The 15563-nt window shown below is 43.1% G+C and overlaps 1 protein-coding gene across 7 annotated transcripts in view; it reads left to right on the forward strand.

Moving 5' to 3' along the window:
• CASP8 (caspase 8) overlaps positions 1-15563 on the forward strand; it is a 50437-nt gene that overhangs the window by 15826 nt on the left and 19048 nt on the right. The window contains exon 1 of one of the 7 annotated variants that reach the window (XM_054548586.1): positions 7589-7938. The exons of 1 other annotated variant lie outside the window; for it this stretch is intronic. In XM_054548586.1, coding sequence (XP_054404561.1) covers positions 7914-7938 — 25 coding nt within the window. In that variant the 5' untranslated portion in view covers positions 7589-7913. 7 annotated transcript variants of the gene reach the window in all.

Consider the following 15563-nt stretch of genomic DNA (forward strand, 5'->3'; position numbering starts at 1 on the left):
CAGGGAGGTGCCACATATTTTTAAACAACCAGAATATCATGAGAATTCTATCATGCAAACAGCACTATGGGGATGGTGCTAAACTATTAGAAATTAAACTATTAGAAACCACCCCCAAGATCCAATCACCTCCCACCAGGCTCCGCCTCCAACATTAGGAATTACAACTGGACATGGGTTTGGGTGAGGACACAAATCCAAACCATGTCAGTCATGGTGCCATATTTTGTGGTAGCATGTCCTGAATCCCATCAATAAATTATTCTGAACTAAAGTTCCATAGTTTCCATTAGGGTTCACTTTTGGTGTACATCCTACTGGTTTTGCCAAATGAATAATGCCATGTAGAACCGTTACAATATTGTACAGAATAATTTCACTCCCCTAAAAATCCCCTGTGCTGAACCTATTCACACTTCCTCTCCTGAGTCCCTGGCAACCACTGATCTTTTTACTGTCTCTATAGTTTTAATTAGAATGTCACATAGTTGGAATCATACAGTATGTAGCCTCTCCAGATTGCCTTCTTTCATTTAGTAACATTCAATTAAGGCTCTTCCATGCCTTTGCGTGGTTTGATAGCTCATTTCTTTTTATTGCTGAATAATAATCTATGGTATGGATGTGCCACAGTTTATCCATTCATTTATTGAGGGACATCTTGGTTGCTTCCAACTTTTGGCAGTTATGAATTACGAATAAAGCTGGTATAAACATTCATATGCAGGTTTTTGCATGGAAATAAATTTTCAATTTGGGTAAATATCTAGAAATATGATTGCTGGATCTTGCGGTAAGCATATGCTTTGGCCAGGCACGGTGGCTCATGACTGTGATCCCGGCACTTTGGGAGGCTGAGGTGGGATCACCTGAGATCAGCAGTTTAAGACCAGCCGGGCTAACACAGTGAAACCCCATCTCTACTAAAAAAAAAAATACGAAAATTAACTGGGCGTGGTGGCGTGTGCCTGTAATCCCAGCTACTCAGGAAGCTGAGGCAGGAGAATCGCTTGAACCTGGGAGGCGGAGGTTGCATTGAGCCAAGATGGCGCTACTGCACTCCAGCCTGGGCAATAGAGTGAGACTCTGTGTCAAAAAAAAAAAAAAAAAGAAAAAAAAATGGCCAGGAGCAGTGGCTCACACCTGTAATCCCAGCACTTGGGAGGCGGAGGCAGGTATATTACTTGAAGTCAGGAGTTCAACACCAGCCTGACCAACATGGTGAAACCCTGTCTCTACTAAAAATACAAAAATTAGCTGGGCGTGGTGGTCATGCCGGTAATCCCAGCAACTTGGGAGACTGAGGCAGGAGAATCGCTTGAACCCGGAGGCAGAGGCTGTAGTGAGCCGAGATCACACTTGCTGCTGCACTCCAGCCTGGGAGACAGAGTGAGACTCCGTCTAAAAAAAAAAGCTTCATGACAAACTTCCAGACTTTCTTCCAAAGTGTCCGTATGAGTTTTCATTCCCACGAGTAATGAATGAGAGTTCCTGTTACTTCACATCCTTGCCAATGTTTGGTGGTGTCAGTGTTTTGGATTTTAGCAATTTTGGCAAATATGTAGTGGTATCTCACGGTTGTTTTAATTTGCAATTCCCTAATGACATATGATGTTGAACATCTTTTCATATGCTTATTTGCCATCTGTATATGTTTTTGGTGAGGTATCTGTTCAGATCTCTTGCCCACTTTTCAATTGGGTTGTTTGTTTTGTTATTGTTGAGTGTTAAGAGTTCTTTGTATATTTTTGGATAACAGCATGGTTTTTTTTCGTTTGTTTGTTTGTTTTTTTTTTTGAGACAGAGTCTATCTCGCTCTGTCACCAGGCTGTAGTGTAGTGGCATGAACTTGGCTCACTGCAACCTCTACCTCCCAAGTTCAAGCAATTCTCCTGCCTCAGCCTCCCGAGTAGCTGGCACTACAGGTGTGCACCACCATGCCCATCTAATTTTTGTATTTTTAGTAGAGATGGGCTTTCACCATGTTGGCCAGGATGGTCTCGATCACTTGACCTCGTGATCCACCAGTATGGTTGGGTTTTAAGAGTTCTTTGTACACTTTTGGGTAACGGTCTTTTGTTTTGCAAACATTTTCTCCCAATCTGCGGTTTGTCTCTTCACTCTTAACTGTATCTTTTGAAGAGGGGATCTCAAAGAACATCTGGTCCCCCACAACAACATGTCATGTCAGGTGAGAGATGACTCATTTTCTCAGAAACTAGGATTTTGTGTCATATGTTGTAAACCACGAAAAGTTAATTTTATAACCCACCTTCTACATCTACTGAGAATACGTGGTGTTGTCACTAACAGTTTTGAGGAAAGAAATAATTGCCTAATTCATTTTGTAGTGAATGTGTTTTGTTACTACCACAGATACTCTTAAAATCCTCTTATCATGGAGGGGAAAAAAAAGGAATTTTCTTTACAGAAAGTGAGGAGTGAAACCTAATGGAGAAAATATCTGTTTCAGGGAATAACCCTCCCAACATTTGATTTTTTTTTTGTTTTAGACAGGGGCTCGCTCCGTCCCCCAGGCTGGAGTGCAGTGATGCAGTCATAGCTCACTGCAGCCTTGAACTCCTGGGTTTAAGCGATCCTCCTGCCTTAGCCTCCTGAGTAGCTGGGACCACAGGTGTGCACCTCCACTGCATCACTACACCCGACTAATTTTTTTGATTTTTGGTAAAGGCAGTATGTTGCCCAGGCTGATCTTAAACTCCTGAGCTCAAGTGATCCTCCCACTTCGGCCTCTCAAAGTGCTAGGATTATAAATGTGAGCCACTGCACCTAGCCTGATCTTTTGTTTTTTTTTTTTTAAGAAACAGTCACTAGTGCTGTATGTAGGTTACAGTAGCTATGTAGGCCCTTCAGAGTCACTTCACTTTTCTGAGCTTTCGTTTCTTCAACATCTTCCTGTCTGTAAGACATATGCTCTTCTACCCCTGAGACCAAAAAATGTTACCAGTGAGGATCTAATGACATAAAATAGGGAAAATGCTTTAAAACTGCACAGTGCTTAACAAATGCACTGTTGTTATATCATTAAAAGTGACTCCTGGGTGGTGGGAATGGTTGCATAACAACGTGAATGTACTTGATGCCACTTAAAACTGGTTACAATGGTAAATTTTATGGTGTATATATTTTACCACAGTTAACACATTTTAAAAGATAGTTCTTGACAATTATCCTTAGGGTCTGAGGTGCCCCATTTCTTGGGTATGGGCATATAGTGCCTCAAGAATATTGAGGATCCTCACCTCTTCTATGCCTAAACCTTTAAGAAAATTCTGGGCCAGGCGCAGTGGCTCATGCCTGTAATCCCAGCACTTTGGGAGGCCGAGGTGGGTGGATCACCTAAGGTCGGGAGTTCGAGACCAGCCTGACCAACATGGAGAGAACCCGTCTCTACTAAAAATACAAAATTAGCTGGGCGTGGTGGCGCACACCTGTAATCTCAGCTACTCGGGAGGCTGAGGCAGCAGAATCGCTTGAACCCAGGAGGCAGAGGTTGCGGTGAGCCGAGATTGCACCATTGTACTCCAGCCTGGGCAACAAGGGCAAAACTCCATCTCAAAAAAAAAAAAAAAAAAGGAAAATTCTGGAAAAGCTAGGTCAGTGACATGAATATTGGAATCAGGGCCTAACAAACTCAATTTCTTCCTTTCTAAATCCATGGTATGGATTCATGTCTGCAGTAGTTTTTTTGAGAAAGCAGAAGGGGTAGGTATTGGTAATCAACAAGCTGCAGAGTATGCAGATTGAGGTCAGTGTAAACGCCCCATGACTGTCTGATCATTTTAATAGCAAAAGAAAAACTTAAAATCCCAATTGCTAAAATCTTTGTCTTAGACAACTCTTTGAGCCTCTCCCTACAAGGCCCAGAAAGGAATGAGATAGATGTGAATGGAATCTGTTTTCCCTTCCCTTGCCACGCTCTGGAGGAGGAGTCTAGGGCAGTAGCCAAGGCCAGCTGCCAGTCAAGGAAGGGGGAGCGGCCCCGCTGAATCCACAAACCACACCATCCTGGCCCATGGGTTAGTTATATACAACCTCCCTCGCTGGCAACAAACAAAGGGCATGCACATTCAGGGGATTTTGGTTTCACTGTCAGTGTTTATCTTTGAAGGATGTCACATCAAGATGAATGGGAAGGGTGTGTTGCAGTTGAGCTGAGGTTTGGTCTTTCTTGGCTTTTTTAGGGACACTTACAGGTCCAAATCTGCTTTCAGCCGGCTGGTGGACATGGTAGGAGACACAGTAGTCTCAGGACCAGGACTCCAGGTGGGAGCTGAGATTCGAGAGGGTGGAAACCACTTGGAGATTGAGTCAAAGCAGACCTGTCCTCATTCTGTGCTGGGCAGGAGCCAGCTCTCCATGTCCCTGCAGCTCCGGCAACACCTCCAGATCTTTCAGCTTCCCTGGGACTAAGGACCATGCACATTATTAATTCTGATATAAATAGTCACACAGACACATGTCTCAAGATGAGGGTGAGAAGTTGGTTACAGCAAATGAAGTAATAATGATCTTTGTGCTTCACAATAGGAATTCAAACAACCTGAGGTTTATAATTCACTTATTAACTCTTTTTATTTTTATTTTTTGTTGAGACGGAGTGTCCCTCTGTCACCCACGCTGGAGTGCAATGGTGTCATCTTGGCTCACTGCAACCTCTGCTTCCTGGGCTCAAGTGAGTCTCGTGCCTTGAGTGGCTGAGACTACAGGCACATGCCACCATGCCCAACTAATTTTTTTGTATTTTTAGTAGAGATGGGGTTTTGCCATGTTGGGTAGGCTGGTGTCAAACTCCTGGCTTCAAGTGATCCGCCTACCTCAATCTCTTCAAGCGCTGGGATTACAGGGGTAAGCCACTGTGCCTGGCCATAATTCACTTATCAGTCCTATCTATCTATCTATCTGTCTGTCTGTCTGTCTATCTATCTATCTATCTATCTATATGATACGACTGGGAGAATCTAGGGTCAGTGCCTTACAAATGGCACAAGTTGAAGCCCTGAGACTCCCACTCCCACCCTGCTCCACCCATTCTCAGTACTGCTCCTCAGATGCCTCCAGCAGATCATCCATTTCTGCTAGGCTGGGCCTGGGTACATGCAGGGAGATGTGTACAGGGGCTAAGAGCAGAAACTTTTGAGGGAGACACTCCTGAGTTCATGCACTGGCCCTGCCATTTGTCAGCTAATTGATGTTGCATTTAATTGCATCATCTGTATGTAAGCCTAATAATTTATAGCCATCTTAGAGATGTTGTGAGCTTAAATAACATGGTAGTGAATATTTATTTATTTGTTTATTTATTTATTTAGACAGGGCCTCGCTCTGTCACCCAGGCTGGAGTGCAGTGGTGTGATCATAGCTCACTGCAGCCTTGACCTCCCACACTCAAGTTATCCTCTCACCTCAGCCTCCTGAGTAGCTTGAGACGACAGATGCATGCCACCATACCTGACTAATTTTTTAAAATTTTCTGCAGAGACGGTGTCTCCCTATGTTGCCCAGGCTGGCCTCGATCTCTTGAGCTCAAGCGATCCTCCTGCCTTGGTCTTCCAAAGTGCTGGGATTACTGGTGTGAGCCACTGCACCCACAGCCTATTTATTGAGAAATGTGGAAGGCCCAGGCACTATTCTAAGTGCTCCAGCTGTTTTATCTCCCACATTTTTGCTCAGGTAGGAGTTCCAAAGCTGGAGCTCGAAGACTCATATTTTTAGAAATGTTGCAGTTAATTCTGAGGTGGGTCAGACTGAGATTCATGGCTATGCATTAATGTTTAGGTGGTGACTAACCACTGAGGGTTTTAGAGACAAACAGACCTCATTCTGTCACTCACTGACTGAGCGTGGCCAAGTCTTTCAGCCTCTCTAAGCCTCAGTGTCCTCATCCATAAAATGGGACCAATCGTAAATTGGTCTCATAAAATGAGAACTGTTCAGAAGTGGAAATGAGCCAGTTTAGGTGGCTGTGTCTGGCATACGCCAATGGTTTGATAAGTATTAGCTTGTGCCTTTATTAGGCCAACTCCTTTTTGTTAGGTGACTGAGAAACCAAGGACCTTCTGCCCTTTATGCATCGGTCACTATTAGTTTAAATTTGTTGCTCTTCCATCCACATGATTCATTCCAAATTCGAAGTGTTGGAGAAAGGGAGTTAGTATGTCATAGAAAAATCTCTGTTTTTGGCTCAGCAGGACTGAGTTTGACTCCATGTAACTGTTTGCGTCTTAGTTTCCTCATCCATAACATGGGAGAACAATACCCTGAATTGCTGCCAGAATTAGAGATAATTCATGTCAAGGTGCAACATATAGGTAATGTGTTATTGCTGGTGTTCTGGTTATAAAATGTACAAGATGTGAAAGCAAAAGGGCAGAAAACCCTTTTTAAAAATTCATGGCTGGGCGCGGTGCCTCATGCCTGTAATCCCAGCACTTTGCGAGGCCGAGGCGGGTGGATCACCTGAGGTTGTGAGTTTGAGACCAGCCTGACCAACATGGAGAAACCCTGTCTCTACTAAAAATACAAAATTAGCTGGGCATGGTGGCGCATGCCTGTAATCCCAGCTACCCAGGAGGCTGAGGCAGGAGAATCGCTTGAACTCGGGAGGCGGAGGTTGCTGTGAGCCGAGATGGTGCCATTGCACCCCAGCCTGGGCAACAAGAGCGAAACTCCATCCCCCCAAAAAAAAAATTCAAATGGGAAAGAGAGGCAGATGGCAGAGAACAGGGGAGGGGCTGGGCATGGTGACTCACGCCTGTAATCCCAGCACTTTGGGAGGCCAAGGCGGGTGGATTTCTTGAGGTCAGGAGTTCAAGACGAGTTTGACCAACATGGTGAAACCCCATCTCTATTAAAAATACAAAAATTAGCCGGGGGTGGTGGTGGGTGCCTGTAGTCCCAGCTACTTGGGAGGCTGAGGCAGGAGAATCACTTGAACTCGGGAGGCGGAGGTTGCAGTTAGTCAAGATTGCACCACTGTACTGTTGCCTGGGCAACACACCGAGACTCCGTCTCAAAAAAAAAAAAAAATGAGAGAACAGGGGAAGGTCTAGGGCTCAGAGCTTTGGAGAACAGACCTCAGTAGCACCAACACTCCAGGATCAATGCTACAAAGACACGGGTTACAACTAAACTGGAGAACATGGCCAAGGATGGGAACTCAGCCTGAGCAGGGCTGAGCCGAGCAGGGCTAAGCCAAGTAGGGCTGAGCCAGAACACTTCCTCCTTTTTTCTGAACAATCTACCTACATTTCAGCTACAGGGCTGGCTTTACCCAGTCCGGCGGGAGGGAGGAGAGGGCTGGTCTGTGACTTCAGTGCTGAGGTTTGGATCAAGGCAGAGGGAAACTTCCTATTCCCAGACCCTTTGCAGGAAAGAATGGCATATTACTTGCCACCGACAGGGGTTATTATTACTAAATGGAGTCGGTATAAATGCTTTCCAATAAAACATGTCCAGCGCTCGAGTTTTTAGTTTGCACGTCCATGAATTGTCTGCCACATCCCTCTTCTGAATGGTTGGAAATTGGGCATCTGTTCCTTTAAATAGGAAACATTTCTTGTTCGAGTGAGTCATCTCTGTTCTGCTTTAGGAGTAAAGTTTACCCTGCAGTTCCTTCTGTGGTGAAGTTTTCTCTTTCTCTCGGAGACCAGATTCTGCCTTTCTACTGGAGGGAAGTGTTTTCACAGGTTCTCCTCCTTTTATCTTTTGTGTTTTTTTTTCAAGCCCTGCTGAATTTGCTAGTCAACTCAACAGGAAGTGAGGCCGTGGAGGGAGGCAGAAGATCCAGGGTGGTTATTGAAAGTAAAAGAGACTTCTTCCTGGGAGCCTTTCCCACCCCCTTCCCTACTGAGCACGTGGAGTTAGGCAGGTTAGGGGACTCGGAGACTGCGATGGTGCCAGGAAAGGGTGGAGCGGGTGAGTGCCTGTTGCCAAGGTGGCCTCTTCAACAGGAAACCACAATATTTTTGTTTCTTGACTTGCTCTAGAAACAGGGCTGTGGGGGTGGGGAAGCAACTTGGATCTGCCCTTCTGAGGACACCTCTGGGTGCTGCCTGGCCCAGGTCTCTTGTGTGGTTTCTCTCTGAGCCGTTGCCTCTGACTTTGCTACTTTCTCACTCTGAGCAGTCTCCAGTTCCCCTGCTACCTTTTTGTCCTCCAAGCTTCCCTGCCGCCTCGAATGCAGATACACGGCCTCCCTCCTGTGGACCCGTTTGGAGACCCCAGAAGACTTTATCAATCCACTTTTTTTTTCTTTTTCATTTGGCCCTGGGGCCGAGGGTTAAGTACTTTATTCTGTCGAATCACGATGCCCTGAGGTGCACAGCCCGCTTCCCCCTCTTCGGTGTCTGAAGGGTTTCCTTTTATCTCTCCACCCCCACCCTTGCCCTCCTGCCCTTTCTCTTGTTCCCCAAAGACAGTTCTCTAATGTTTTGATGTGGATTCGTGAATTTATCTGTATCTTTGCAAAATGTATTTTTCTTTTGTATGTGTACACTGTTTTTTAACTATGCGATCTCAGGCAAGTAAGTAATTCCTCTGTGCCTCTGTTATCTCATCATTAAATGATTAATAATGCCTCGAGAGGTGACTGTGACGCTTGAAGGAGATAATATGCATACATCACTTACTACACGAGTTAGCAATTATTATTGCATATTAATACTATTGGTATTTTATTTTGCTCATTCTGTTTCTATTTCTTTTTTATTTATTTATTTTTTGAGACAAGGTCTTGCTCTGTCACTCAGGCTGTAGTGCAGTGGTGCAATCACGGCTCACTGCAGCCTCAACATCCTGGGATCAAGCAATTTTCCCATCTCAGCCTTCAGATTAGCTGGGACCACAGGCACATGCTACCACACCTGGCTAATTAAAAAATTTTTCTTCATAGAGATAGTGTCTCATTATATTGCCCAGGCTGGTCTCAAACTCCTATGCTCAAGGGATCCTCCCACCTTGGCCTCTCAAAGTGCTGGGATTACATGCATGAGCCACGGTGACCATCCAGGCATTGATGTTATGAGGCCACCTTGACCTAGCCCTCTCTGGTGAAGAGTCCTTTTCAGATACTTTGTTCAGTCTTCTCAGCTATGAGTCCCTGCCCTCTGAAAGCTTATATTCTATTTGGGGAAAGACCAAAGGCAGTTTCAAAGAAGAGAGGTGTTTGATTTTCTTTTCCTACTTTTAACATCAGAAAACATTTCATCTAACTCTCAGTATGAAGGCAATATTTTGTTTACTGGTATATCCCTAGAGCCCAACATGGTGAGGGCCCCAGGATTTGCTTCTTTGATAAGATGGTAAACCCATCTTTCAGCTAACTTCATGGTTTCCCCAGCTACACTCATATACAAGGATCACCTTTGGTAAGATGGACTTACCGTCTTACCAAAGAGTTTTTGCATTTTAGAGTTTTTTCTTTTTAGATTTTTTTCATTTTAGAATTTTTTTATTTCAAAGTTTTTTCTTTTTAGAGGTTTTTCATTTTAGAGTTTTTTCTTTTTAGAGTTTTTTCTTTTAAGAGTTTTTTATTTTTATTTTAGAGTTTTTTAGGCTGCTGAGGGTGGAATCTGGTGACCTTGGGGCCACAGAGATGCTCCTTGGCTAAACCAGGGGCTTTAGCTCTGAAAGTTCGCAGCCACCCTGAGAACCAAGATGAGGGGGCTCTGCAGTGTCCAATCTCAAGACCTCTCTGAGGTGCTCCATCAAGATTCATTGAATGAAAAAATTAAAGTCTTAATGATGAACCCAGAAAAATCTTTAAATCCTAAATATGAAACGAAAGTGTTCTTAGTTACAATCCAGTTCAACGTCCTTGTTTTGGAATGTGGAAATGAGGCCCCAAAGGTAAAATGGCCCATCCAAAGTCACAGCCAGCGGCCGGTGCTCAGGTGGCCAGGTGCCCTGCATGCGGTCTCCTGGACCACCAGCTTTCCTGCAGCTTTAGAAGCTTTAGAGGGCACTCTGCTCACTCAGGGGCAAGTGGTAAGTGTTCTTTCCCTTCTAGTGTTTGTGACTGAGGAGTTTCGAAACAGGAAGTCGAGCTGGCTGGCTGTGCCCTTCCGTCCTTCATTAGATGTTTGCTCTTGTCTTAGATGCTCAGATGGTAGTGGATAGGCCTGTGACGAAGGTGCTACCATCGTGAGAGTAAGGTAAGGATTTGCCTCTTTGTTAAGGTCAGAGGGGCCTTTTGGGAGAAAGGCCTTTGATTCTGGAGTTTTCTAGGCTGTTGAGAGTGAGATCGGGTGGCCCTGGGGCCATGGAGGTGATCCTCGTAAGTGAGTGTGGATGGGGAAACCATGAAGTTAGTGTAAGAGGTAGCAGTCCCTCTGAGAGCCTTGCCGAGGGCCGTGCAGTTTCCAGATCTCAAGGCCATTCTAGCTTAGATTGATGAAGTCCTAGGAGTTTCTGAAATGCTGCAAGTTTACCTACTTGTATAAAGGCCTCATCCTGATCCCAGCCAAACTTGTGAAATAATAGAAGCCAAAATTTAGATCTCAACTGACTTTGCTGCTACAGCTATCCTCCCACCAGCATACACATTTGCCGACATAAACACACACACATACACATACACACACCCATGTGCTCCTACTAATTCAATTATTTATTTTTTAAAGAAATTAAAAAAGACTGGGCGTGGTGGCTCTCGCCTGTCATCCCAGCACTTTGGGAGGTCGAGGCGGGTGGATCACCTGAGGTTGGGAGTTTGAGACCAGCCTGACCAACATGAAGAAACCCCGTCTCTAGTAAAAATATAAAATTAGCTGGGCATGATAGCGCATGCCTGTAATCGCAGCTACTCGGGAGGCTGAGGCAGGAGAATCACTGGAACCTGGGAGGTGGAAGTTGTGGTGAGCCGAGATCGTGCCATTGCACTCCAGCCTGGGCAACAAGAGCGAAACTCCGTCTCAAAAAAAAAAAAAAAAAAAAAAATTTAAAAAGATACAGAACAGTTCAAAAAACAATATAATGGGAAGACTAGATAGACACAATCAGAGACCTGTACTTGTGGGGTTAAGCATTTACAGGTGAAGTTGCAAGTTTCATTCTGTTTGAAAATGATGGGATTATATGTTTTGCTGAGGTTCGGACACCTTTGCTGGGTTATTTGAATGCTGTGGCTGCAGCGCCCTGTTATGGACACCATGTGTGTGCAGAGTGGATGTCTGTCAGGTTTCGGGGCAGCCCGCGCCTGAGGCAGCCAGCCTGGATTGGAGGGAGTGGCAATGCTACCTACCGGTTAGGGGTTTGGACCTGAGAGCGAGTGGCTTTCAGGTTCTCTCAAGCTTCGGATGAGATGCAGGTTTCTGCTTCCGATGGCGAATGCATGTTTTGCTTTTTAGTTATCACTGCAAGAGCTAGGATGCTGCTAGAATATTACTGGAATGATTGTGATGAGATGGAATGTATTTGCAGTTTAATTGTGGCACGTAATACAGTGGTAGAGTGGGACTCTGGAATGAGATGCTGGGGCCTAGATTCTAGCACTTTCTTTGTGAGGCTCTGACCCCCTCTCCTATAGTGGATTTGTTAAGAACTTCTGTTTTTGTGGTTTTGTTATTATAAAATTTTTTGAAATGTTGTTCTCTAAAAAAGTTCTGATTTTATGTTTTTCTTCATGAGATTCTTTCACCGCCTTCCAGCTGCAAGTAGAATGACGTCTAAATCTTTGTGATCTGTCACTGAAGCCCTTGAGTGAGATACTTAAATCTGGCTGTGGCACTCTCTCTTACTAGCTTATTTCCAAGCCGTGATTTTTCACAACAGAAAAATGGGGACAATAATAGTAGTTTCTTAAGAGGCTTTTAGTGAAATGAGGTTAAAAAATATTTTTATGTTTATATGGATATATAGATTATAAACATTTATATATCATTTATTTATATGATTATTATAAACATATTTATATTTAAATACTTTGGGGCATAAATATATAAAATAATAAATATACTTATGTAATACAAATAGGCTTATATACATTTACCATTTAGCAGAGATTATTACATGGCAAAATATTCAAATTTACATATGTTATATATACGTATGGAAAACAAATTGGGAAAAGGCCACAAAATGTGACCAAAGAATTACTTCCAAATGGCAAGTTTTTAAGTAATTTTTATTTGCTTTTTCTACTTCTTTGTACTTTCTCTATGAAACAAGTGTTACTTTTACTGTTTTTAGGAACCAAAAATACAAGTACATTATTTAAAAAATACTAGCTTAACAAGGTTTCCAGCCCATAAGCTAGTGCAGAAAATCTAGGTCCCGTAAAACAAGAACTGCCACATGATGTCTCTCCCCGTACAGTGCTGGATGGTCCGTTGTTAATGGTGTCAGGGATGTGTAACTTAAGCAAAAAACAAAAAACAGAAAAGGCTGACTATCATCTGACAGTGTATCCTGGAACACCTAGGCCAGAGAAGAAGCCACGTTAGCATTTTCCCTTCTAAATGTCAGTTATGATTTGATGGGGAAACCACTTAAAAAGCATTGTTACGTTGTTGAAAAGGTAATGAAATGAGTGAGATGAGATGGCTATGGAGGACGGAGCTATGTGCCAATCTTATTATATCCAAATTCATGTCATCTCAGCCTTGGATTGTATTGATTTTTATTATATACTGTCAGAAAATGCTATTGAATATGTAACAAGAGCCTCAAAAAGGTTTATTCATTTTGACCCAATAATACTACTTTTAGGAAATTATTCTAAGAAAATAATTAGAGGTGTACTTAAAGATTTGTGTTTTAAGGTCATCCTAAATGTAATCAGGAACTGACTATGTAAATTATAGCCCATCTCTAAGATTAAATGCTTTACAGATATTAAAACCCATGCTGTAGAAGACAACTAAAGACAGGAAAGTACTTACAATACAAGATGTACTTACCAGTGGAAAAATCCACTTATACTACAGAAATATAAGGAAAAATGTGTATGCATAAAATATTTGGTGGGAAAGAGTAAAATATTATTGGGCATTTATATTTGGATGGTGGAATTATACATAATTTTAATTCTCCTTTTTATTTTTTCTGTATTGTGTAAAATGAATACACTAAGCATTGTTATCCTCAGAAAAAAATAATTGAGGGATGGGGGAAAGGAAGTCCTGCTTTCATTTGATTCTTTGGTTGGTTTTATTCTGTAAGATGAAACTTTCACAGAGGTTAGAATGCATTAAAAATTTTAAAGACAGTTGACCTAATGACACTAAACAGGGTTAGGTCTAGTTTAGATCTTTTCCAGCATATGAATAAGAATGGATCTTTAAATAAATATTTTAACTAGGTATATATTTTAGAATAAGTCATACATGTACATGGTAAAAATTCAAACAGTACAAACTGTGCAGCAAGATATGGGAAATAAAGCAGCTCTCACTGTCACCTCCACCCATCAGCCTTCCCACACTGCACGCCCACATCTGTGTGTAATTCTGCTTTTCTTTAACATTACTGAAGGAACTTCCTGTGTGTTTTTTGTCAGAGCTCTTCTGTGAATACACAAAATATGTACCGATCAATACATTGTGTAGGTCACACAGGCTCAACCACATTGATCTTCCTATTCTTTCTAGTAGCCAAATAGAGTTCCCTGGAATATGATTAATAGCTTGCCTGAATCTTCTAATGCTGATAAACAGTTGCTTCTGCTCTTTTGTTATTTCAAGGAATGCTACCATGAATAGCCTTGTATATGGTTTTGAGTATACTTATGTTTAAGTGAATGTAGGAAAAGCTCTTGGAAGTTAAATTGTGGGCCAAAATTTATGTGAATTTTATATTTTGACAGAGATGGCTAAATTACTCACCTGTTTTTTTGTTTTGTTTTTGGTTTTGGTTTTGCTTTTTTTTTTTTTTAAGAGTTGGGGTCTTACTACCTGGGGTCTTGCCCAGGGTAGACCTGAACTCCTGGGCCATGTTGGTTTATTTTACTGCATTCCCAGTGCCTAGAGCAACGATTGACACGTGCCAGCAGTATCTATTGGAAATTCTGGCCAACTTGCAATAGACCTGATTATTTCTACATTGAACATGTCTAAGATAGCTATTACTATTCATTCAGGAAAGCCCAGACAATTATCATGCCAGCAGCCCGAGAGAGTAGCCAGTAATAGCCGGGTGTGGTAGTTTGCTCCTGTAGTCTCAGCTACTCAGCAAGCTGAGGTGGGAGGATGGCTCTAGCCTGGGAGGTGGAGGTTGCAATGAGCCAAGATCGCACCACTGCACTCCAGCCTGGGTGACAGAGTGAGACCCTGTCTCAAAAATAAAAATAAAAATAAGAATAAAAAATAAATCAACAAAAGTTTCTGCCCTCACAGAGCTTCCATTCTAGTGAGAGGGTGGTTTATCATCAGGAGGGTGATGCCAGTAGGGCTGGGGACCAGCTCCCTGCAGGGAACAAACATGATCGCAGTGGGGTGGCAGTAGGTGACGAGTGAGGGTCTGGGAAGAATGAGGGCAGCAGAAGGCAGAAGCTTAAGTCCCCAGAGCCTCTGTGGTTTCCATTTCCACACAAAAAAACCACTGCTGCTGTAATCAGGAGAGGGGAAAAGATTTTTAAAAATTTTCTTTCAGGGAATGGAAGGAAAGGATATTTTTGAAAGGAAGACTTTGAAAACTAAAAGTTTTGGGTCACTTAAAAACTCAAAATCTTTGGGTCACTTAAAAAATATTTAATCTTGGAGCTGGAGGCCATTATTCTAAGTAATTAGCTGGGTGTGGTGGTGTGTGCCTGTAATCCCAACTACTGGGAGGCCGAGGCAGGAGGATTGCTTGAACCTGGGAGGTGGAGGTTGCAGTGAGCCGAGATCGCGACACTGCACTCCAGCTTGGGTGACAGAGCAAGACTGCATCTCAAAAGAAAGAAAGAAAGAAAAAAGAAAACTAAATACCGTATGTTCTCACTTAAAAGTGGGAGCTAAGCTATGAGGATGCAAAGACATACAGAGGGATATAATGGACTTTGGGGATTGATGGTGGGGTTGAAGGGGGGGTTGGTTCTAATAGGTCCTAGTACGTCCCCTGCCTCCAAGTCTTCCAGTCTGTCCTTTGCACTTTGAATGTTAATTCCCAATTGGATAATGTCATTCTCATTTTTACAGTCCTTTCTTAGCTCCTCATCACCTCCAGGACAAAGCCTAAACCCCTTGCCCCATGGTAATGCGGCCCCTTTGTGACATGGTACCTGGCTAGAGCTTCATCCCTTTGTCCCATCACTCTCCATCCCAGACCCTTTGTAGTTACTTTATTGAGCTCCTTGTGCCTGCCTGAATGGACTTGAAAGTTCCTACCTCCATCTTTTACGTTGTTTCCTGTAAGAATTGTGCTTTCTCACATTCTCCCCAAAATCCCTTCCCCACAGGAAGCCCTTCTCCCAGGCTAAGCTAAAGTTTCTTCCTTTACATCCCTACCACACTCTGGTCACAACCCTCTAACTATTGGCTTGCTTTTTTTTTTTTCTGTGTGAGACAGAGTCTTGCCCTGTCGCCCAGGCTGGAGTGCAGTGGCACGACCTCCGCTCACTGCAA

Source organism: Pongo abelii, chromosome 11 (genome assembly GCF_028885655.2).
Source record: "Pongo abelii isolate AG06213 chromosome 11, NHGRI_mPonAbe1-v2.0_pri, whole genome shotgun sequence".
NCBI lineage: Eukaryota > Metazoa > Chordata > Mammalia > Primates > Hominidae > Pongo > Pongo abelii.